Here is a 22857-nt window from a genome sequence, read left to right on the forward strand (position 1 = left end):
CACACAGCTTTTTGCCTTTTCCCATATAGGTTGTATTTCATCTATGTAGTTGGCTTTTGGACAACATTGAATATAATGGAATATTGTCAATATAATCTATTATATTGTTATAATAATCATCTTTTAACTGTGATTTCCCCTGATGTCTTGTGCTATTGTGGAATCGTTGTGAGGGTCTGTACGCCTTTGCCTTGGGTAAGGCCTTTGCCTTGTATGTTTCCCCCCCCCCCCCCTCCCTGGACTCGTAAAAGCAGTCCAGGCCTCTTGCCTTTCCTTGGTTCAGGCGCGGCGTCTGACAGGCCCCAGGTTGGAATGTCTCTTCCCTCTTCCCACGTCCCTCCCTTGCTCTCACTGACTCCCTTCCACCAGCTATGGCCTTGGTGGGTAGATAGTACTACAAGCTCCCTGAGTTCTTTGATGTTTTGTACCATGCACAATTATCTCGTAGATTCCCATAACATATGTTTGACATCTGCTTCCCTGTAGGGGTTATAATTCTGTCTTTGTGAAACTGTAAGCACTTGCAACTTTACCAGTGTAAGGCCTGTACTACCTGAAGCTTCCAATAAAGTTCCTTGTTTCTGCATGACAGTCTGAGCAAGTGATTTTATGGAGTTTGCACAGGGAGGTTGGGAACCCTCACAATCGTTTACTGCTGGCAGTGCTGTAGACAACTTCAAGTAAATACCCAGAAATTAGTTTCCTTTGACTTAGTAGCACCTCGCATGTCTGAGTTCTGTGCTCTCTTCCTCCCTTTTGGTTTCTTCTCGGCGCCTCAAAGGAAGGTGTTTCAGCTGTTTTCCTCTTAACCACTACATTCTTCCTTAAGAAGAAGAAGAAGAGTTGGTTTTTATATGCTGACTTTCTCTACCACTTAAGGCAGAATCAAATCAGCTTACAATCACCTTCCCTTCCCCTTCCCACATCAGACACCCAGTGAGGTAGATGGGGCTGAGAGAGCTGTGACTAGCCCAAGGTCACCCAGCTGGCTTTGTGTGTAGAAGTGGGGAAACAAATCCAGTTCACCAGATTAGCCTTCGCCTCTCATGTGGAGGAGTGGGGAATCAAACCTGGTTCTCCAAATTAGAGTCCACTGCTCCAAACCACTGCTGTTAACCACTACGTCACATTGGCTTTTAAGTGGTAGAGAAAGTCAGCATATAAAAAAATCAACTCCTCTTCTCTCTTCTTAGCTGATGAAATGTAAAAACTTGGTATACGTTGGTGTTTTGTACTGCTGTCATTATGTTCCTGTGTAGTGCCTTTGTAAAGGGGGTGATCTATATGTGTAGCCCCATACAGGGGAAGAGCCTCAAAGTAGGCGCCTCCCACCCAGTACAGTGCAAATTGAACCATAATACTTTTTCTCACCCTATTAACCTGCAACATTCCCTACAAACTTTAATATCTCACGTAATGTATGTCTATTCTTCTCTGACAGAGGCATTGAGTGGACAAGCCTGAGTGGCTTCCTTTCTTTTGCCACATCAACGCCTAATAATCTGGGGCTAGTAAGAAATGAACTGCAGCTGGTTGATCTCCCTACCGGTAACTATATTATGAAATGTGCCTATTGGCGACCAGATAGATATAAAGTGACATCTGTGAAATATTGCATGCAGAATACTATCTGTTGACTGTTTCCCCTTCAAATGGCAAAATTTGAATAACTGCACAGAGTGCCTCGTATTGCTTTTTAAAAATTGGAATTAAAAACATTCTAGGCAATCATCTCTGCAAACTGACTGAAGAGTCACTTCATGAATAATCTTTCAAGCATAAATGAGAAGAAATTACTATTGTTAGCAAAAGACTGATCACTACTAAAATGTTTACATTTCAACTTTGTCTGAGACATCAAATATACTTGGCACTGGTTTTAAAATTCAGTTAATGGAAGAGTTTCTCAGGCCTTAAGAAATCTTGCCTTCATCCTAAACATTGTAAATTTTACACATCTCATCCCTGTCACTGTGGGATATCCATCTAGCTCCTGCTGCCCCTCTGCCACCCCCTCACTGCTTCCTGCCTGCCCACCTCTGTCTACACACACCATTCCTTCCCATCTGTCACATTTAGAGGGGTGTACAGGGTTCTCCCCCTCCCATTTTATTTTTGCAGCAACCCTTAGAAGTAGCCCAAAGTTACCCACTGAATGGCTGAGTGAAAATTTGAACCTGTCTGGAACCTTAAATTGTTTTTGTCAGATACTCCTCTAATGCGCATAATAAGTTCCCAGGAAAGAGGAACCTGCAGCTTCTCTCTGTCTCTCTGTGTCTCTTTGTGTATATATGTCTCTCTCTTTCTCTCTGTGTGTCTCTGTCTCTTTGATGAATTTGACAATATTCTTCAAAACTAGTAGCAATAGGAAGCTTCCAGTGTAGTGACAAACATGTAGACTTACCAGGAAGGTATTGGATCCACTTATGCCTTCAGAAAATCAGTCTGTTTCTCTGCGGTCAGTTTCCTAGGACTTTCCTAGGAATAGCTTGCATGATCAAGGCACGTTAGAGATTTTCAGTCATGAGTACTTCTTGTTCAGCTGTAGTCATCCTAAACAGCTTGAGTTAGCACGGCAATGGAGAAACTTTCTTTTTAATGAAAAGGGTGCTTGAAAATTCCAGTAAAATGCAATGGGACATTGGAGGTGATGTCCTTGTGGGAGTTTGAGTTGGGCGGGCTGAAGCAGAGCCAAAATGCTAGTAATGCCTAACATTGGGCACTGGATTCTAAATTTACAGGCTAGAATAGAGAAGATGGAAATGTGGTGTTACCAGTATCATTTAAGAAGCAGAGTATTGTACATGTCAGTTACAGCGGCTTTGCTTGTGTGGGTTACGCCTTTTGTGTCTCCCTTGTGCATTAGGGAGAAGCATAGCATTCCGTGGAGATCGAGGCACTGATGAACCAGCCATTGAAATGATAAAAGTCTCTCACTTGAAGTAAGTCGATTATCCTGGAGAAAGTTGAATTATGTTAACAGCTTTGAGGCAGATAAGAATAATCCAGCACACAGAGAACAGAATCAAGAGAGTGGAATAAACGTTATTGAAAGTGTTGGTTTGGCATTCAGGTATTCTGTGAAGGCAGCACTTATGCATAAGGACAAGAGTTATCCCAATAATACTGCGTCCCATCTTCCTTCTCTTCTTTTACTCCTGGGGGTAGTATTGCTTCAGAAATTACCTTTGGCTGCTTCTCGTACTAGGAGACTACCTGGTATCAAGGCTCATTCAGGGCTGTCACTGCACACTATAGCAGATTCAGCAACCTCTTCCCATTCACCTAGGGCTACAAGGCAAAAGCAAGGTTAATATTTCTAGAAATTTTAAAGCCCGTGTCAGTATACTTTTCTAGTTCAAAAAAGATAACATTTTAGTGCAGTATTTTATTTATTAATACAATGACAATATTTATTTAGTGCAAGATGTTATCGTTTCTAAACTTGCTTTAATAATCTGAGAACGCAAAATGCATTGCATATAAGCTTATCCGTTCACAGCATTGTTACTTTATTAAATTTAAAAGGTCTCTCTCTCTCGCTTGCTCATTCTTTATTTTCAGGCAGTATTTGGCAGTTGTGTTTAAAGACAAACCTTTGGAACTATGGGATATTAGGACGTGTACGCTTCTGAGAGAAATGTCCAAAAACTTTCCTACAATCACGGCTTTGGTAAACATTGTTTGTTATGTTTTTCTTCCACAGAACTTAAGGCAGTGTATTAAAAATTCCAGACACCAACCAGACCCAGTCCTATGGGGTGTCAGGTGCCCCCCAATTCTACCTTATTGCCAGAAATACTGTTGAAACCTTACATAGGTTGAAATGTAGCTGTTTGCTTCTGGCTGTTCTTTCAGTGTTGAAACCTTTCACGTATTCTTCCTTTTAATATAGACAAGCCAGTAAAGAAAGGGAGAGGAGCCTGATTCAATTGTTGTATACCCTTCCATAAGAAACGTTTTGCTTCTGCAAGTAACTCTGACTGAAGTTGAAAAATAACCCTAAAAAATGAAAAGTTATGAATTATGTCATTTGTATAGACTTGAAAGGTTATATGTTCTCTTCTCCCAGGAATGGTCGCCTTCGCATAACCTGAAGAGCTTACGAAAGAAGCAGCTCGCAGCCCGTGAAGCTATCGCCCGGCAAACTGTATCTGATACTACTGAACTGAGCACTTTAGAATCTTCTGTAATCAGGTATCCGAGCTGTTCGAATGAGAAATCACAGCACTTTTCAGTAGAGTGCTGCCTTGCCAAAGGTTATGCTTAATAGCTTTGTGGGTTTTTCAGACGAGTTGAAATGAAATATTCATCCAAGCTGGGATTTTCGAATTCTTTTTGCTGCCTGAGAGAAGCATAACGTAACAGACCAAGCATGGGCCAGAATCAGACTCCCAGTATTACTGACATATGTAAATTTAAGGCAGGGAACATCAGGGAACACGTGAGTGCACGTGTTGAGGAAGAACCGCACTGCATGGATAAGTAAGCCAGTGAATATTAAGTCAAAAATCCACAAGACCTTTTTAGTGATCAGTTGCTCAGAATACTATTCCTGTGTGCCCAGCATGCAGGGAAATGGATGAATGGATTGCACAGTCCTTGAGCACGAGTATGGGGAAAATTTCCAGGAAATTTAGCTGTGGATCCACGCAGATTTGGGGGGCTTTATTGAGGTGGAGGGAAGGGAACAAAAACCTCCGTGCCTTTTGCATCAACAGAGCTGGTCCCTGCAGAAGAGGAGACAAAGCAGGTGAAATGATCTTCTCTTCTGCAAGCACTGGCTCCATTGATACAAAAGTCAGCGAGATTTTTGTCAGTTTCCCCCCTCCCCATTTCAGCCCCCCTGAAACCACTTGGCTGTTAGTCCACATGGATCCTAAAGGTAAAGGTCCCCTGTGCAAGCACCGGGTCATTCCTGACCCATGGGGTGATGTCACATCCTGATGTTTACTAGGCAGACTTTGTTTTACGGGGTGGTTTGCCAGTGCCTTCCCCAGTCATCTTCCCTTTACCCCCAGCAAGCTGGGTACTCATTTTACCGACCTTGGAGGGATGGAAGGCTGAGTCTACCTTGAGCCGGCTACCTGAAACCGACTTCCATCGGGATCGAACTCAGCTTTTGACTGCAGTACTGCAGCTTAACACTCTGCTCCACGGGGCTCCTACATGGATCCTACAACCCTAGAAATCAACTGCTGTTGACAGAGAATGAGCAGGACGGATCTGTGTCCTGACAGAATGCAGGTCCCTGACAGATTGCAGCCCTATTGCGGTTGACATGCTTGTAGTCTGCTCTAAACAAAAACTAAATTCTGCGCTGAGAACCTCAAAATCTAGCTTTGCAAAACCTAATGCAAAATCAGTTTGCATGAATTATTTCATTGGGGATTTGCAGAATTTGGAACATTTTTAAAGACTGGTTGCATATGAGATGCAGAAAGGGAAGCAGAACAGATGACACATTTATTCTCCTAAACATTGATTCTGTTTGATGTTCCCTGACATTTTGTTGGCAGACCCTCACCTGAATCCAGCAACTCTGCTTTCCTGCCAAGGCTTTCCTGTCCATTTTAAAATGGGGATGATTTATGTACCCATCCATTGACTGTTCCTGATGTTGAAATGTGCATGAAAGTCCTTGTGCACAGGAATTCCATGAGCATGTTGGGATTTCTGGAGAACTTCAATGCAGGCGAAATGAGCATGCACTTTCTAGATTTTCCCTGTAAACATATGTATAAGAAGCTTATTTGTAAAAAGTATTATATTCTTCAGATACTAAACCGATATGTGATCTCATTCAATATGGCATGGCATGAATGGCAATGTACAGCTGTGGCCAGCTGTGGTAAAGCTTTGGGGTAGCTTCTTTGCCTCCTAATCCATATCTTTAAGCAAGTCTGTTTTGTTGTTGAGGGCCTCATGTTCAGCCTATTGAGACAATAATTCTTTCTCAACTTATTTATGTAAATATGTCTGAATCTGAACTATAAATAAACAAAATCATTGGGTTTTTCCCCCCTAGCTTATTACAGGAGGCTGAGAGCAAATCTGAATTGAGCCAGAACATTTCTGCTCGAGAGCACTTTGTGTTTACCGATACTGATGGACAAGTTTATCACTTGACGGTAGAGGGGAATTCTGTCAAAGACAGTGCAAAAATTCCTCCTGATGTGAGTTCATTGCTGAATTTCTATTTAATCTTATTCCATTGACAGTTAGAAATGGATTTAGCTTTCATAATAGATATTTATGAAAAAGAACTTTATGGGGAAAATCTATTCAGCAACACACAAGCTGAAATGTGGACCTTGTTTTGAAGAACAGGGTATTCAGAAATAACCACATATTTATGCTTTATATACCATAAGAACAAAAAACAAGTACAGCATTTTGACAATAACGTACAGTGTGAAATTCCTTTTAACAACTTGCCATAACATAAGAGACCAACGTTGTTGGTGTAATCCCACCATTCCTCTGTCCATGTAATAACCACAGACATGGAAGTCCATATCCACCATAAAGGAACTATTTATATGTATGAATGGAGCATTTCCGTACATGTGTGGTGATTTGGACTATGTCAGTGGTCTGTGACAGCAGAAATCTAAAGTTCAGCCCACTTGCTGTGTACTCCTGCACTACCTAGTGCGTGAGACAGGATGCTGGACTAGATGGACCACTGGTCTGATCCAGCAGGGCTCCTCCTATGTTTTATGCAATTGCTCTGGAGTTGATGAGGGTTCCCGTGTGTGCTGTTTTATTTGCCTTCTGTGTACAGAAGCATGCCCAGGTGTGCTGTTGTCTTGAAGTTAGTTATATAAGCAAAATGCTGACATCCTGTGGCCATGTAACTTCATTGTTGTTGTTGTTGTTGTTTTCATCATTCTGAATCGCATCTCTTGATTGCACATTTGAACCATTTCCACCAACTTTACCAGTTCTGATGGTGCAGACCTTGAAATATCCGTGGCTTGGACATTCCATGCATGCTGGACGACCCCTGCCTTTGGAGCATGCTTCCTGTTCAGTTAGCACCTCCATTTGTGCCAAGGGTTCATTTGAAAACCATCGATCTTGCAGAAACGGAAGTGCTAGTGGAAGGAGAAGGATGCTCCCTGCTTAGTGCACGCAGAGTTCATCCCACCCAGTTCACATGAATTGAAATCTTTTCAAACAGAACAAAAAGTTTTTTACAAACATTTTAACATAAGAGCATTCAAAACATTTCGTGAAGCCGTCATTTAAGTATTATTTCACTGGTAAAGAGTTTGATCTTAGGAACTTTATGTATCTTCTAAATTTCTGGGGACACACATGAAGTTACTGTTGCAGTAGTACAGCAAGGGAAACTTCCTCTGGACATTTACATCCTCAGTAATTATTGTTTGGCTTCCAAATGCCAACACATTAGAAAGTCTTCATTTGGCTCTTTTCATTCCTTAAAAGTTAAAGCATCTTTAAGTTGAGGCTTATTCACTTGGTGTTATCCCTCTCCCTTTCAATAGGCCAGCAATCAAGATATTTCAAAAGCCCTTCTGTTTTCAGAAGGGTGTATGTTTTCAGAGATAATGGCAGCTTTCACAAAGAGCGGCCATTGTTCAAGGATCTAGCCTCTGATGGCTTTAGCAAATATCCTACAGCAGATATTATGTGCTGCAGAGATAAGGAAAAGAATAGCTACAAAATAACTGTTATATATTGTGGACCTTTTCCTTGGTTTAATATTCTCTGTTGCTGTGTATATGAATGCAGGCTTTAGAAATGTTGGGAAGGTTCCAGTCATCTTTTCTTGTGATTGCTGTTGCTGAATGGAGAGGTTTACTGAACTGATAAATATGTTGGCTTTTTAAATACTGTATAGAGAAGGTGGTATGTGCATACGCAGGCACATGTGAAATGAGGGCATTTAAGTCCTGCCGTGATTAAATCATTCACGTATTTGCTGGATTGGAAGCCCGCTGTGCAAGTCTACTTTTGCATTCTGTACAGTCTACAGTGCTAAAAGTTACTGGTGGTTAGCGGCATGAGAGTCAGATCATGTGCGTGCAGTGATTCATTTGGTTAGCCTGGTTTTGTATCCCAGATACAGTATAAATTATCCAGTTATCAGTTTCTCTAACCTTGACCTCTGTTCTCTGTGACAAATGCGCTTGTACTGGTTCCTAGTAACGTGTTCTGCCTCTTATTTGACAATTGAGCTTTATCACTTTGGAGATTTCAAATTTTGAATTATTTTAAAATGGGGCAACTTCATGAAATTGAAGTCTCTGTTGGTGGAAGAATCTTCTCACAGCAGAAAAGGAGGGACATTTTTTTGCTGATTTCTCCCCCCTCCTCCACTTCAGCACCTAAGGTATGCCCAAGGGTCCACCAGACTCCAGGGGTAGGGCTCCAGATGGAAGAACAGGATAGAGTGGGAAGTTCTCTTCCATGAGTGCTGTACCTCTTATGCTAGATAGGATTCACCCCAATGCATAGGGCAATTTGTGTGACCCTGCGCTGTTAAGCAAAGTAAATAAAATTCTGGCCTCAAATCTGTATTAATATGACTTTTATTTCCTGTACTACTGATCAAAGAAATTGTCTTGTTAAAATCCAGGTTTACAGATAGTGTTCCAAATGTTTGGCATATTGCCTTAAATGACTATTTATTGTATAGGTATTTAGAAATGACTATTTATGAATGGTATTGTTTGGTATAATTTCTGCTTTTGAAAATTTTGTAGGGCAGTATGGGAAGCATTACTTGCATTGCATGGAAAGGAGATACCTTGGTTCTCGGAGATGTTGATGGGAATGTGAACTTCTGGGATCTAAAAGCCAGAGTATCTAGGTAGGCATTAGCATATAACAACTGGAGGATGCACAAGGACCGGGGGGGTGGGTAAGAATCTCATTTCCTCTTTCCCTTCCTAGAAAGCCCCATAACCTGTCCTCTTTTTCCTCTTCCTTCTCTGCCCACATACCTTTATGGGCCCCCTTGTCTTCACCTTTCCCTCCTTCCCTCCCCCTGGAACTTCTACCTAGGAAAACTATAGCCCAAATTGCACAGTGCTGGCCACTGGGCCAGGCCCAGTTTTGCAGTGGGGAACCTGCACGGCCTTGAGGGGGGGCACCTCATCTCCCCCACCTGAATCCCCTTCTCCACACTGTTTCCTCATTCCCTTCTCCTGGAAAACCCCCACACCCTCACTTTTCCTCTTTCCCATTCACCAACCAACCTACTTTTTATTTGCCCCCTATCTTCAGCTGTATTTATTTCCTTCATTTATACAGCTCACCTTTCTTCACAATGGGGACCCAAAACAGCTTGTCTCATTTCCCTCTCCTCATTTCTATCCTCATAACAACCTGTGAGGTAGGTTGGGGTAAGAGTGAGTGACTGGCCCAAGGTCACCCAGTGAGTTTCCACAACAAAGAGGGAGTTTGTATCTGTGTCTCCCAGATCCTAGCCTGAAACACTAACCACTACATAACGGTGGGTTTTGTGGTGGCTGCTGTTGAACAAGCAGCTGGGCCTGGATAAATCATGGAAGTTGTGTGGTTGCTGCCAGACTTGGTCCCAGTGAGTCTTTTCTCAAAGGCCAAAACAGGCCTGGAAAGGACCCTTCCCTCTCTCCCTGCCTTTTACTGTTAGAAACCAAGAATTGAATGCTGGCAAAGGCAAATTTTTCTTAAATCTATTGCTTTGGGTGGGGGGGTAATCCCCCAGTGTATTTTGGTTTTATATTTCAGATTTTTCTGTAAACCTGGAGCTTCTCTCTGGTTTGCAGAAAGATCCGTTTTGTCTGTTCATGGTTCCAGTCTCTGGGTTTAATTATTTGGTCACATTAAGAATTAGATACATTGATTCTAGCATGAAATAATTCAAATAAATATAAATGTTGCTCAGGCCTCGGCATTTCTTTATGTGAAGTTACATCTGTGGTGTTTGTGCAGTTTTTAACTATAAGTAGAACCAAGATGAAATGCTGCATGGTACAAGTTCAGATGTTCTGGCATGTCTGAAAATGGGTAGCATTTCAAACAAAGTAGCTTATCATGCAAGACAGACACTCTCCAGTTAACACAAATGTGGCTTAATTTTGTGGATTGTATTTGAAAACACTTTAATTTGCTGCCCAAGCACATGTGATTCTGAGGTAGATAATGAGACTATGTCCTATTTTAAAGGTAGAATATGAGACCGTCCTATTTTAAAAACAAACACTTCCATATACTTGAACATATAATAAGCCAGCATAATTCCAAGGCCTTTGGTAATGCTGTACTGATTTTTGTGATGAGGTAAAAATTCACCATGTCGTATATAATCAAAATAAGACTAAAGGTAGGCAGCAGAAGAGATGGAGGTACTAACATAACTATTTTTATTCCTCAGACTCCCCCCCCCCCATAGACTTCCATTTAGACAGTATTTGAATTCTGTGAATTTGTGCAAAATCAAAAAGTAAACGGTTGAAAGCGTTACTTATTATTTTCGTCCTTACATTTATCTTCCAGAGGCATCCCCACACACCGGGGCTGGGTGAGAAAGATACGCTTTGCCCCTGGAAAAGGAAACCAAAAACTGATAGCCATGTACAATGATGGTGCTGAAGTCTGGGATACAAAGGAGGTAGTCAGCAACTACGTTTTCCTTTTCTCAGTTTGTTTTGAAGAGAAGTGTAAAAGCAAGGAGGTTCATGTACCTAATTGGGATTTATCAGTATGCCTTTAATTGTCACAAAAGACTTTATGTCTTTCTGGGCTCTTTCAAACTGCTGTCAGCTTGCTTTCATGTATTTCAGCCAATTAAATTTTGCCAAACTCTATTTCTTTTTTAATTATGAATTCAGAACAAAGGCACAGAGGCTCTCTTGGAAGTTTTAAATGCTGTTGAATTTCCCTTGTTTTTCAGTACTTGGTCTTTGCTTAATGAATGCTGTGCCATTGTCAAATTATCTGAATATCAGTCTTGTCATCCTCCTCTAAATGAGAACCGGGCTCAGACACCTCCCGTGGTTTATATAATGGCCATCACTTATTGAATGTAGTAGAGAAATGTGACATGCACATTTAATCTCTTGTCCTCAACCTTTCATAAAAGAAAGGGATCACCAAAAATTATTAAATAGTGAATCTGTGTGATTTTTAAAAAATAATGTTTTCTGAACAAAGTATCAGTCTATGGCAGGGGTTCTTAAACTTTTTCCATTCACAACCCCTTTTCGGCCAAACACTTTTTACGCAACCCCGGGTACATAGGTATATAAAATGGGTATACAAATCAAACATTTAATGATAATAAATCAAAAAGGAATTTATTTTAAAACAATTCTTTGGTATACATATAATTTTACCATTTATTAAAGATGGTAAAATTTGCATACTGAGATGGATGTGCTTGTTTCGCGACCCCCACATTCAGTTACGCGACCCCACATGTGTCGCGAGTCACGACCCACAGTTTAAGAAGCTTTGGTCTATGGCACTTATATCTTGCCTTTCCTCCAGGGAGCTCAAAATAACCATGCCAATGCCCAAGATAAAGATTGACAATCGGGAAAAAAGAGAAATAATATATAAAAGGATTTGGGTGGTCTCATGATTCTGGAGACCTTCACTGCACTTGTGAAACATCGGAGTCCAAATATTACCAAAAGGCTTTTAAATGTAAATGCTAACTTTTGTAAGATGAGCTTCTCCATCTCCCTCTCCCTACTCCGAGAATTATAGAAGCAAATTATTTCAGAAAAGCTGTATTAAGCCCTTTAGTAAGTTAGTTCATAAATGCAGAGAAAGATTTATTGCTTGTGAAAGCCTTTCTAAAGGTACAGTATGATGTATGTTTCAGGTCCAGATGGTTAGCAGTTTAAGAAGTGGAAGAAATGTCAACTTCCGAATACTCGATGTTGACTGGTGTACCTCTGACAAAGTAATCCTAGCATCAGATGATGGATGCATCAGAGTGCTAGAGATGACAATGAAATCAGCCTGTTTTAGAATGGATGAGCAAGAACTGTCAGGTATGAAAGAAAGCTCTCAGTTTTCTCTAAGACTGCAGTATGTGGCATTTTAAATGGTAGATGCGGGAAAGCTCAGACTAACGAGAAGATGAGATGGCATTTTATTTGAACCGAGAACCACGTTTTATACTGCAGACATAATGCTGTAAGTGGTTTCATAAGGGTTTCTCAACCTAATGAGATGAGATTCAGTAGCCAGAAAAGCTCCACCAAACACAGAGTAAAGTTTGATAACCTTAACTATGCATTTGGTAGTGCCGATGGAGCAATCTACACAGCCTGTCCGAAGCAAATGCAAAAAAATTAAGGTCAACCGGTGATTAAAGTAATGTTAAATCATGACAGCTGTTCCCAACAAAAATCGCTGTGCAGGAGCAGAAGGCACTTCCATTTCTCCCCCTTCCCCACTTCAGTTCTTTGTATCACATTGAATGCCACATCAGTGTGTGCGTGCGAGAGGTTTGCAGTGGAACAAGGAGACTAGGAAAGCCCCAGTATGCCAGCAAAGTGTCTTCCACTAATAGGTAAGCATCTTTGCACTTGTGTTTCCATGTTTCTGATAGTTGAAAAGTCCTCTAGTACGCCATGGCTGTCGGTTTTCTTAATGTATGCCTTTGTGGCTTCTGTGCAGTCCCACATGGGTACTGTGCTTGCGCAGGCCAGCCACGGAGACGACTCGTCAGCTTTCTAGAAGAGTTCAGCTCCTCCGGAGCGCTCCCTCTCCCACTAAAGGATATTTAATTTATAATAGTGATGCAGAAGAAAGTAGAGATTGATTGTTTATTTGGGAATCACATTATCCATCTTTTGCAAGTTAGTCAATGCAGCCTCACTTATGAACTAAAGAGTTTCCTGCCAGATGTTGGCTGCTGCCCAACTTGGAGGTTGCCTATCAGAATTCTAACCAGGGTTGACCCTACTTAGCTTCTGAGATCTGACGAGGTCAGGCTAGCTGGGGCTATCCAGGTCAGGGAGTTTCTATATATCTCTATATTAAAGCTGCATCTCTACTTCTAAAGCATGTAGTTCAACATATCGTGCTGCCCGAATTAAGCCTGGTGCTCTCTGCTATTCTGTTTGATTTTCGATGTGCAGGAAGTATAAACAACATCTAGTATTCCTTACCAATGTACATTTTGACTTATAGTTTCAGTTTTTCTATTGCATTTTTCCTTTTGAAATTTATCTCTTTCAGTAATTGTGCCTTCTGAATACTTAAGTATAATAGCTTGCATTTATCTCTGCATTTTGATAAATGATTCCTCTAGTGCTGCCATGCGTTGACTGTCTTCCTTTTATCTCCAGTGCTCAAATGTGATTAATGCACTAGAATCAGGGTAGCAAAATTATATTATTCCAGCAACGAAAACAAAACAAAACGCCCTTACAGTGAACTCCGATGCACATAGATGTAGCCCATCTCAAATCCATTTTGTACTTGGCATACACATGGTTGGAAAGGATCAAGCTGGTCTGATCAAAGTCTGGCCTTGCAGATCAGCCTGTGAAAGTTGGCCTGCCGTGAGCCCCAAGCAGAAATCATAGTTGCTGCCAAGAGATAGCTATAGGCCAAATATTTCCAGAGGAGCCAAACCTGTACAGAGAGGCACAAACAAAATACAAAAGCTTCTCAAGGTCTCAGAGCATTCTGCACACCACATCATAGGCACTTATCAAAACTCTCCCACTTAATACTCTCAAATTTAAATTGTATTATGATCTATTATATGCCATCCTTTTACCCAGATTGGTCCCTGCATCCATCCTATCGCATCAGAACATCCCCTTCTATGGGTACAGTTAAAGCGCAAAGCACTGGGACCAGTTTAGAATCTTCCAGTCTGTTGTTCTCACCAGTCTGATTCATGCAGTAAATGTTCTAGACAAGAAAAGATTGAAGGGAGACAAATCACTCAATCAACAAGTAACTTGATTACCCTAACAAAATACCAATTAGAAACTAAGAGATCAGAAGGATAATCAAGGCAGAGATCAATAATATCATGAAACCAATAAAACAAACTAAAAATAGCAAACTGTGTTCCTCCCCCAAGACTAGCCTAGAGCAGTCCAGCCTGGTGATAGGACGAAAAATGGGATGGAGGGAAAAAATGGGATGGAGCTTCAGTAAGAAAAAAAGGATTCCCTGACTAGGTTGCTGTGGAGAAAGACCAGCTGGCTAGAGGGCAGACCAATCCTCAACAGGGAAGGAGAAGCTAAGAGAAGGGTGCTTAGGGTAAAAATACAAAAGGGTGCCTAGGTTAAAATGGAGAAGGGAAGCAGAATGGGAAAGAATGAGTCATACTCTGCCTGTCTTGAAGAGGCAAGCGTCTGGTGTAGTAGTAGTAGGAGATGACTGGATGAGATCAAAACCCACTCACTGAACATTCTCCAAAGCAAATTGTGTCACGATCTGTTCCATGCCATCCACCGTCTTGCCATTAGTTCTGGCAGTTGTCGATGTACAAGAGAGAAATGGAGGGATGGAAGAACTTCATGCAATCATTTGCTGGAGACAGAAGCTATTCCTGATCCTTCTACGGGATAGGCATCAGACTTGACATTGTAATCTGTCTTCCTAATTTATCCACTCGAACCAAGTCAGGCCCCTTTTTGAAAAGAGGCACAATTTCCTTGTCTTGATTAGAAGCAGCTAGGTTGTATTACTGAGTCCCAGGTGGGATGAGAGAGGATCTGATAGCAAGTGCTTCATGGCACGCCTGTCTGTAAAACCGCAAATCATACTGGATTATGCCTCAACTTTAAAAAGAAATGATTTCTGTAAATGTGATAAAATCATCTGTGCTAACTCCTCTCACAACAGAAGAATCTCAGTGGGTGCAATCCACCTAGCTCCCCTTCCACAATCGCTATCAATACATTGACTATCAATAAGACAAACACAGTTTTAATGCCTAGAGTTATGGTCTGCTATCAGTAAAAAAAAAATCACAATGGCTATGTAAGGTATAAAACCAGTATATGTCTCAAAGAGATATGAACTAGAGAGATATTTTCTGTGTTCTGTGAATGAAGCTCCATATATCCCCTAAACTAGATGGGGATACCCTGAGTTTGGTAATTCACAAAACTGCAATGGCTCGGTAATCTTAGAGACATAGATCTAAGGTTTCATGAGCCCACTTCAGCAGACATTTGACATTTGCAACTGATGTTTTGTGGGGAGTTTTAAATCATTTTCATGTTTATATTTATTTATTTATTTATATTTCAAACTTCTGGCACACCCTTCCCAGGAAAACCAGGCTCAGGGCAAGTTACAACATTAAAATAATACATAATCGTAATAATATAAAAATCTTTAGAACTATAAATCGGCAGACTTAAAACACACCTAACAAAAGATGGCGCTGAAACCAGCTCGCCAATAAGGCAGGCACAGACCCGCCCCCTAATGCATACAAAAAGAAGGGGGAAAGGTGGGGAGGCTATTACTAGAGGGTCATTCTTTGTAACTCTTGTCCCCGTTAGTTCTCACTTCTGTCTCTTCTGTTTATAATAATGAGCTGGGAAGTAGGAGAAGCCTTAGGTAAGCCACTGTCTCTTAGTCTTGCATCAGGCGCGTAATAGTGCACTATTGTGCAGCTCTTGTCATGAACTTGCAATCAAAATAAACCTTAGCAAATTCTACATGCTGGTGTGTGGTAAGTGGCATAGGTCCCAAGAAGTCTTACAGTGCAATCATAAGCAGAGTTGCAGCCGGTGTAGCTCTGTTAATCTCCTTTGGCTCTTTTGTCATATTCCTTGTGGATTGACCCTGATGTTTTTTTTTCTCCCTTCCACCTTTCTCCTTTTTCATTCTAGAACCTGTTTGGTGCCCGTACCTTCTTGTTCCAAGAGCTTCCTTAGCTTTAAAAGCATTCTTGCTGCACCAACCTTGGAATAATAAATATTCTCTGGACATTTCTCACATGTAAGATATTCTGTTCAGGCGTCCAGTTTTATAAAATGGAAATGCGCATACTAAAGCAATAAAGGTATACTGATGTCTCAAGAGATTTGGGACTCAGTCCCAAAGCGGTTTTATTTCACACAGTTAGAAATAGTTATAAGTCATCATCTAGTGTGGCTAATGCTGTGTAGAGAATATTTTTTCTTTTGGTTCACATATTGCATTTATTTTATGCGATTCTTGATCCAGCTAGCTCACAAAATGCAGGACATAATTGAGTGCCCGCTGGTTCCTGTAAAAGTTCTCTAATACTTGTACAGCATTTTGTCTACCTGCACATGGCTTTTCCACCTATGTGGAACAATAGTGATGTGCTGGCACAGAGACACACTCCTTTGTGCACAGGGTGCTTAAGTCTTTTCATTCACTTCAGGAAAAAGCAGGTCCAAAGGCACGTATATGCAGAACTCTGGATCTGGAACAGTATGTCCATACGTTTAGTTCAACTTGCCTGGGTTGCAGTTTGTAGCGTGAACATGACACCATGTATTTATAAACAGAAAGCACATTGTGTGTGTGTGTAAAGTGCCATCAAGTCGCAGCCGACTTATGGCGACCCCAGCAAGGGGCTTTCAAGGCAAGTGAGAAGCAGAGGTGGTTTGCCATTGCCTTTCTCTGCAGACCCTTCCTTGGAGGACTCCCTTCCAAGAACCAACCCTGCTTAGCTTCCAAGATCTGACGAGATTGGGCTATACTATGATGCCTCTCCTCCCGAAAGCACGTCAGTGGTATTTAAATTTAGCTTTCCTATATAGTCCTTTGTACATTTTGAAATTGCAATAAAGCTCAGACATTCAAACAGGAGTCTTTTAAAACCTGCACTAGCTACCTGCCTAGCTATACCCCGGAATGTGTCGCCATGGATATTCATGGATACAGATATATTTAAATGCCTTTTGGATTGGGGTGAGGTAGAAGGCCCAGATGGGCTTATTGTGGACCTTTGCAGTATCAGGGATTTCTTGGTGGTCATTTCCCCCATTTCCATGAATGGAGCTAACATTGCTTTGAAAGGGGAAACTTTTACATGTTTGGAATGTGTGTGGAAGGGATGCCTATAGGCATGCCTATTGGATTATTGGTACCCCTCAGAAGGCCCACACGGTCCTGAGCTGACATGGGGGTACATGGAGTTGTACAAATGTACTTACTGTCCAATTAAGCTTTATTATTTTATTGTAAACGACCTTACCATGACAAACCCAAGCCCTCTTCTCACTATCTGGGAGGTGATTCTTCTGTACCCCCATTTTATTTTATTTTTTTGAGCATTGCAGAGTATGTGGTAAACTTTAAGAGCAGAGCTGGGTTGTTTAATTTCAGGATGCCTAGACCTGTCTATTAAACCTAATGTTTGCTTTGCAGAAATTATCCAGAGAATGAAAACATTGAAAATCTGCTGCAAGAACAATTGTACTCATTGCCCAAGTAAGCACTTTTTTTGGTAAAAGACCCTAACACAACCTGCCTAAAACACAAAATTATTTTCAAATGCGACTCTTTTCCTGTTAAATCAATAGTTTAGAATTAAACATAGAGGCAGTGATCTTAAATATTGTATTTGCCGGCTGACCTAGTTAGATCGATAATTTTGTATGTGTATAGTAAGAAAGAATGTTTAACTTGGAACTGGAACAATGGCTCTCAGTCTCGCAGTTTTATATTTCATTTTTCTGTTAGTTCTCTTCCTAGCAGTCAAGGTAATGTGGCAGCCAGATCATTGTTAAGTATTCCCATAGCTGACAGGCTTGATAGACTGTAACATAAATCACCTATTGACATGAATTTCATGTAGTTAAATATGAATTATTTTCTGCCTCGATTTAGCACATTTTAAGTTTGTGCAAGCTATTTCCCCTTTCAAATCTGCAATATCTACATGTCCTTGAATATGCTGCCTAGCAAATTGCCAACAATGCCTGGCTTTCTTTTCCTAGTGACATCAAGGAACTTTTGGTTGATCCAGAGTTCACCCTCTTGCAGCGATGTCTCCTGGTTGCAAGGTAACAAGAAAGCTTGTTGAAGTCAAATGTGCCATCCCTACCTTGCAAATACTTGTCACATGGTCTGAAGCCTGAGCATCTAACCATTTTTCTTTAAAAACACTGGATTAGATTAGCCTTAGAATAAGTTCATTTAGTGACTTTGTGAAAAAAATTAGCTCTAGTTTATGAACATATTTCTGTAGGGAGAGAGTGTGTGTGTGTCTGACCATAGTTGTATTTTGTAGAACAAGGGTCTCCAGCCAGTCAGTCACAAGATACCAGTAGCTTGCTGGCTCCCCAGGAGCCCTGTCCAATCCCAGAAAAGTATATTGCCATGGGAAAAAAACTGAAAACATCCTCAGACTTTTTCATACTATACATTTTGAGTGAGCAAAGCCTTGTCTTGTCTTGTCTTAAGAATTTTCCTCATTACAAAAGAGAAAATACTTCACATAAGGTTTTTTCTCAGCGCTTCTCAAAATTTTGCATTTTTTCCATTGGAAAAATTAAGAAAAAACACACACACAGAAAAACTTGAGTTTTTGAAGTTGGTTTGCTAACTGTGACTGACTTTGACTATACTGTAGTTAGCTACAGGTGCTAATGTAACATTATACAGTGGTTAACATTGGTACTCATGTATGTGGGGATTCATGTAACAGAAGGAAAGTGGATCAAATTATGGCCCAGTCCCATTTCTAAGAGATGGTACCATTATGTCTGCCTTGGGCCTGTTTCTCTTACTTCCTACTTTTTATGAACAGCCTCTTCTGTCACCTATATCTGTAGAATCTGCAGTGCCAGTGAGGGTCTGTTATTAAAGGGGGATGGTCTACCCTGTCTGCGTAAGTGCAAGGGCCTGAGAGGGGAAATGGTCATAGCTCTCTAGAGATTTTAAAAGAGACATGAAGGGTAGTGACGTGTGACAGCCTGACCTACTTGTAACCCTGAACCTGAGAGAGAGAGGTTGTGGAGGGTGGTAGAAACGCTGTGTGAGTGGAGAAGCGGGGAACTTTCTGTATTCGTTTTTTGGAAGAAACAGGGTTCCGGCAAGGCTGTACTACTCACTGTTTCTATGCAACGTCCTGCTTACAATGCAGGACAGCTTAATAACTAACCTACATTTAGCGGTGTTTGCAGTGTTGTTGTTTTAAAACGCATAATCGTTCCTCATTGATTTAGACTTTTGCTTTCCCAGACTGTACGGGGATGAATCCGAACTGCATTTCTGGACTGTTGCTGCCCATTATTTGCATGCTTTTTCCCAGGAGAAAACATTAATGGCAAAAGCAGAAGACCTTTTTTCTCAAGAAAAATGGAGCAGTCCATTAGATATCTGTTATGATACACTCTGTGAAAACTCATATTTCCAGGTACTACTACACGTTTTCAATAAACGCTTTGCTTTTACATAACCCTTCCTGCTCTCATTTGAGCCTTTCACATTGCGGAATATGCATCATTTTATTACTCATCGCAATAGTTAAGTTTATTGTGACATTGCCTGCTTTGTTAGGCAGTGGAATGCAGCTCTGTTGATTTCCTGGAAATTCTGTTTCTGAATGTGGTGGGGATAGGGTTTATTCTTAATTGTAGCCTCCTGCCAGATCACAGCAGTTTTACTCAAAACAGTAAGTTGAATCATTATCCTGACAATCTCCAAAGTAAATTTAAAAGGATTGGAGAAACAAGGAGTTACTCCAAAAGTCTTTCAATATATACAAAATTGTTCCTTTTCCATATCTTTAGTGTAAGGGAGGTCCCGCAGCTTCCCATGTCATAATCCAAAAGATTTAAAGTGCTGCAACATCAATCACTTGAGTTCCTTAGATACATGTGGTACTTCTGCTTAGCCATTTCTTGATGGTTACTATTCTAAGAACATAAGAAAAGCCCTGCTGGATCAGACCATTGGTCCATCTAGACCAGCATCCTGTCTCACATACTGGCAAACCAGTTTCTCTGCCCGCATATTGCCTGCCAGCACTGCTATTCAGAGGTATACTGCCTCTGAATGTGGAGGTTCCCTTTAATCACCTAGTAACTACTGATAGATCTATCTGTCTACTTCCCCTTTAAAGCCATCTATGCTTGTGGCCATCACTACACCCTCTACCTGTATCCCCAGGCCAGGCCTTTATAACTTGTCCCCTTGGCTCATGCAGTGTTCTCCATACTTGACTTGCTGATTCTCACCTTCTCACCTTAACCCGTTACTGTTTGCCATAATTCTCTCACCAGTACTTTTCAACTGCTAGCCATCTCTCAGCTCCCTTAATATGCTCTCACTTCTTTAGTATTCATTGAAACCTTTCCGCTTTTAAGCATTTTCTTAGCCCTGCAGAATTTACTAATCACCAGCATATCTTGACATTTGAAAGTGATGTGGTAGTGTTGCTGCATATTGACTTTACAGCATAAAATATATGGGATTACTGGTCTCTGAAATTACCAAGGGCAGCCTTTGTACCCAGCAGCAGGTCTCATAATTGTTATGAATAATCATTGTCAATTTTTCATAACTGTTTAAATATGATCATTTCCAGAAATTCCAGCTTGACAGAGTCAATCTTCAAGAAGTTAAAAGATCAAATTATGATCACACCAGGAAGTGCACCGACCAGTTACTTCTGTTGGGACAGGTCTGTGTGGCCTGTTTAGGCCTTTTATGGTCACATCTGTTCAATTATGGATAACAAACCTGGCTTAGCAAAGCAAAGGGGGGGGGGGTAAAATGACATTGACATTAGACACTGACACTAGACAAAGGGTGATTTGTTTTTCTTTCCTTTTTTAAGCCTCTTAAACTAGTCTGGGGTAGGTTTTCTTGACGGACCGGATGACTTGAAAACATTGTAATGTTGCTTTCTTCCTTCTTAGACTGACAGAGCTGTGCAGCTACTTTTGGAGACAAATGCTGAGAACCCCTATTACTACTGTGATTCACTCAAGGCATGTCTAGTCACAACAGTCACTTCCTCAGGTCCTTCCCAAAGTACCATAAAATTGGTAGCGACGAACATGATTGCAAATGGAAAGCTGGCAGGTGAGAGGTTAATTCTCTTCCTGGATCTCATAAGCAAGAAACGGTGGGTGACTGTGGCAGGTTTTCTTGAATGCAAGTCACCCTGAGCTCAGAGTAGCCCGTCCTAGACACACAAATATAGATGGATAGCAGCAAACAATGCTGAGAAAAATTATCTACTTGCCCTGTCCACTTAAGACTAGGTTCTAAGCCCTCCTTTTAGAAAATAACATACCTTGACGAGTGAAATTGATTGTAACTTTATTTTTTTTAAACCCTTTTTATTCCTTTTGGGCCCTCAGCATGTAGTGTACAGTAAACAGGAGAGTAAATTGAGTTAGTATTGGGCTGAAATCTTCCATTGTCTCTGCAGAGTGTGGTGTGCTCAATCATTCGGTTTCTATTTATGAGTTTCATGCCTGTGTGATGCATCCATTCCTTGTGTGTGGAAAGCCTAATGTGTTCAGGACCAAATTTTAAGAAATATTTCCATTCCTTTTATTAACAGGCACATCTATACAGCTGATAGGCTTTTAGACAATATGAAGTTAAATAAAACAAAAATATAAAAATACAGCAGTTAAAATAAAATGCAGAACCAAACTCCCAAGCTTAAGCATTAGTGGAGACTCCAACTGTACACTAACTAGCAGATTAACAGCCAAGCTAAAATTATAAGACATTCTCAAATGGAGTAGGACTAGTGTTCCACAGTAATAATCAACCTGGATTTACATAACTGTCTCGAAGCCATAGGGCCACAGATATATGGCAGCTGGGGAGGACAGTAAGGAAGAGGAGTAAGCCAAGATGCTCACAACTTCATTTATAGACCAGAAAAGACAAAAATGTTCGATCGTTTCTGGAGTCACAGTCACAAGGGGTATTCACTCAGGATATTGGAGAATCTTCGGAATAGTTCTGCAGTTGGCAAAGCGTTGAATTTTAAGTACTTTTACGTTGCAAAGTTATGGCAGGATAAAGCTGGTATAGGAGACTGCCCTTTGCCGCGCATACATAAAAATAAACATATGGCCATTAAAGCAGAGAGAAAATCTTGAAGAATTACTTACAGAACCCAGTGCTGTAACTAAATGTGTCCTCTTTAGAAAGTTTCAATGATCCATTGGTCTCTTTGCAATGTATTGCAAAGTTTGCTGTGCAGAAAACATAACCACTTGGATATGTGCTGAGCAAAAGATTTCCAGTCAGGAGACATTAGTCTTTGCACTTCAGAGATAGCTGCAGTCAGGGTTTCTCTCCTCTCCCTAAGTGGCGAGGGAGACTCTGACTCCTTGTATTTAAATTGCAACTAATTAAGCTTAGCTGATTTCTTTTTCAGAGGGTGTTCAGTTGCTGTGTTTAATAGATAAAGCCGCTGATGCCTGTCGTTACCTGCAAACCTACGGTGAATGGAATCGAGCGGCGTGGCTTGCAAAAGTAGGCAATGTTCTCCGTTAGATTTACAGTCTTATACATAAGCTAATTTTTGTTAATATAGGATCACTTGCGTACGCCAGGTAAGCTAGGAAGATAATAGATGGAATGTTCATAGTTCATTGATGGTAGTAGGCAAAAGTTCAAAACCGCTGAATGTTTAATGTGGGGTGAGAAAAGACAATTATAAGTTCCTCCTGCATGTACTGCCGCATGCAGTTTGAAACATTGGTGACAAACTTCATATTAAAAGGGATATTTGGAAGAAGATTGTGCAGTTCCTGAAAATAGGGTGAAATTAGTGGGAAGAAGTCTGTAAACCAGCATCCTTGACTTCATTGGATTTTTGCTTACACACACCTCGCTCTGTGGGCCAGCCACTTGTCTCTGGGTGAAACACTATCTGCATTCCATAGCAGC

General features: G+C 40.9%; 1 protein-coding gene across 1 annotated transcript in view; it reads left to right on the top strand.

Annotated features, from left to right (window-relative positions):
* WDR11 (WD repeat domain 11) overlaps positions 1-22857 on the top strand; it is a 55530-nt gene that overhangs the window by 28694 nt on the left and 3979 nt on the right. The window contains exons 12-26 of the mRNA XM_056850110.1: positions 1442-1548; positions 2867-2942; positions 3565-3673; positions 4073-4197; positions 6029-6176; positions 8736-8842; positions 10513-10627; positions 11846-12017; positions 15843-15951; positions 17356-17418; positions 17928-17993; positions 19174-19348; positions 20522-20617; positions 20856-21021; positions 22343-22440. Of these exons, the coding sequence (XP_056706088.1) occupies positions 1442-1548; positions 2867-2942; positions 3565-3673; positions 4073-4197; positions 6029-6176; positions 8736-8842; positions 10513-10627; positions 11846-12017; positions 15843-15951; positions 17356-17418; positions 17928-17993; positions 19174-19348; positions 20522-20617; positions 20856-21021; positions 22343-22440 (1732 nt within the window). The remainder of the gene's footprint in view (positions 1-1441; positions 1549-2866; positions 2943-3564; positions 3674-4072; positions 4198-6028; positions 6177-8735; positions 8843-10512; positions 10628-11845; positions 12018-15842; positions 15952-17355; positions 17419-17927; positions 17994-19173; positions 19349-20521; positions 20618-20855; positions 21022-22342; positions 22441-22857) is intronic.

The sequence above is a fragment of the Euleptes europaea genome, chromosome 5 (assembly GCF_029931775.1).
Source record: "Euleptes europaea isolate rEulEur1 chromosome 5, rEulEur1.hap1, whole genome shotgun sequence".
NCBI classification, from domain to species: Eukaryota; Metazoa; Chordata; class Lepidosauria; order Squamata; family Sphaerodactylidae; genus Euleptes; species Euleptes europaea.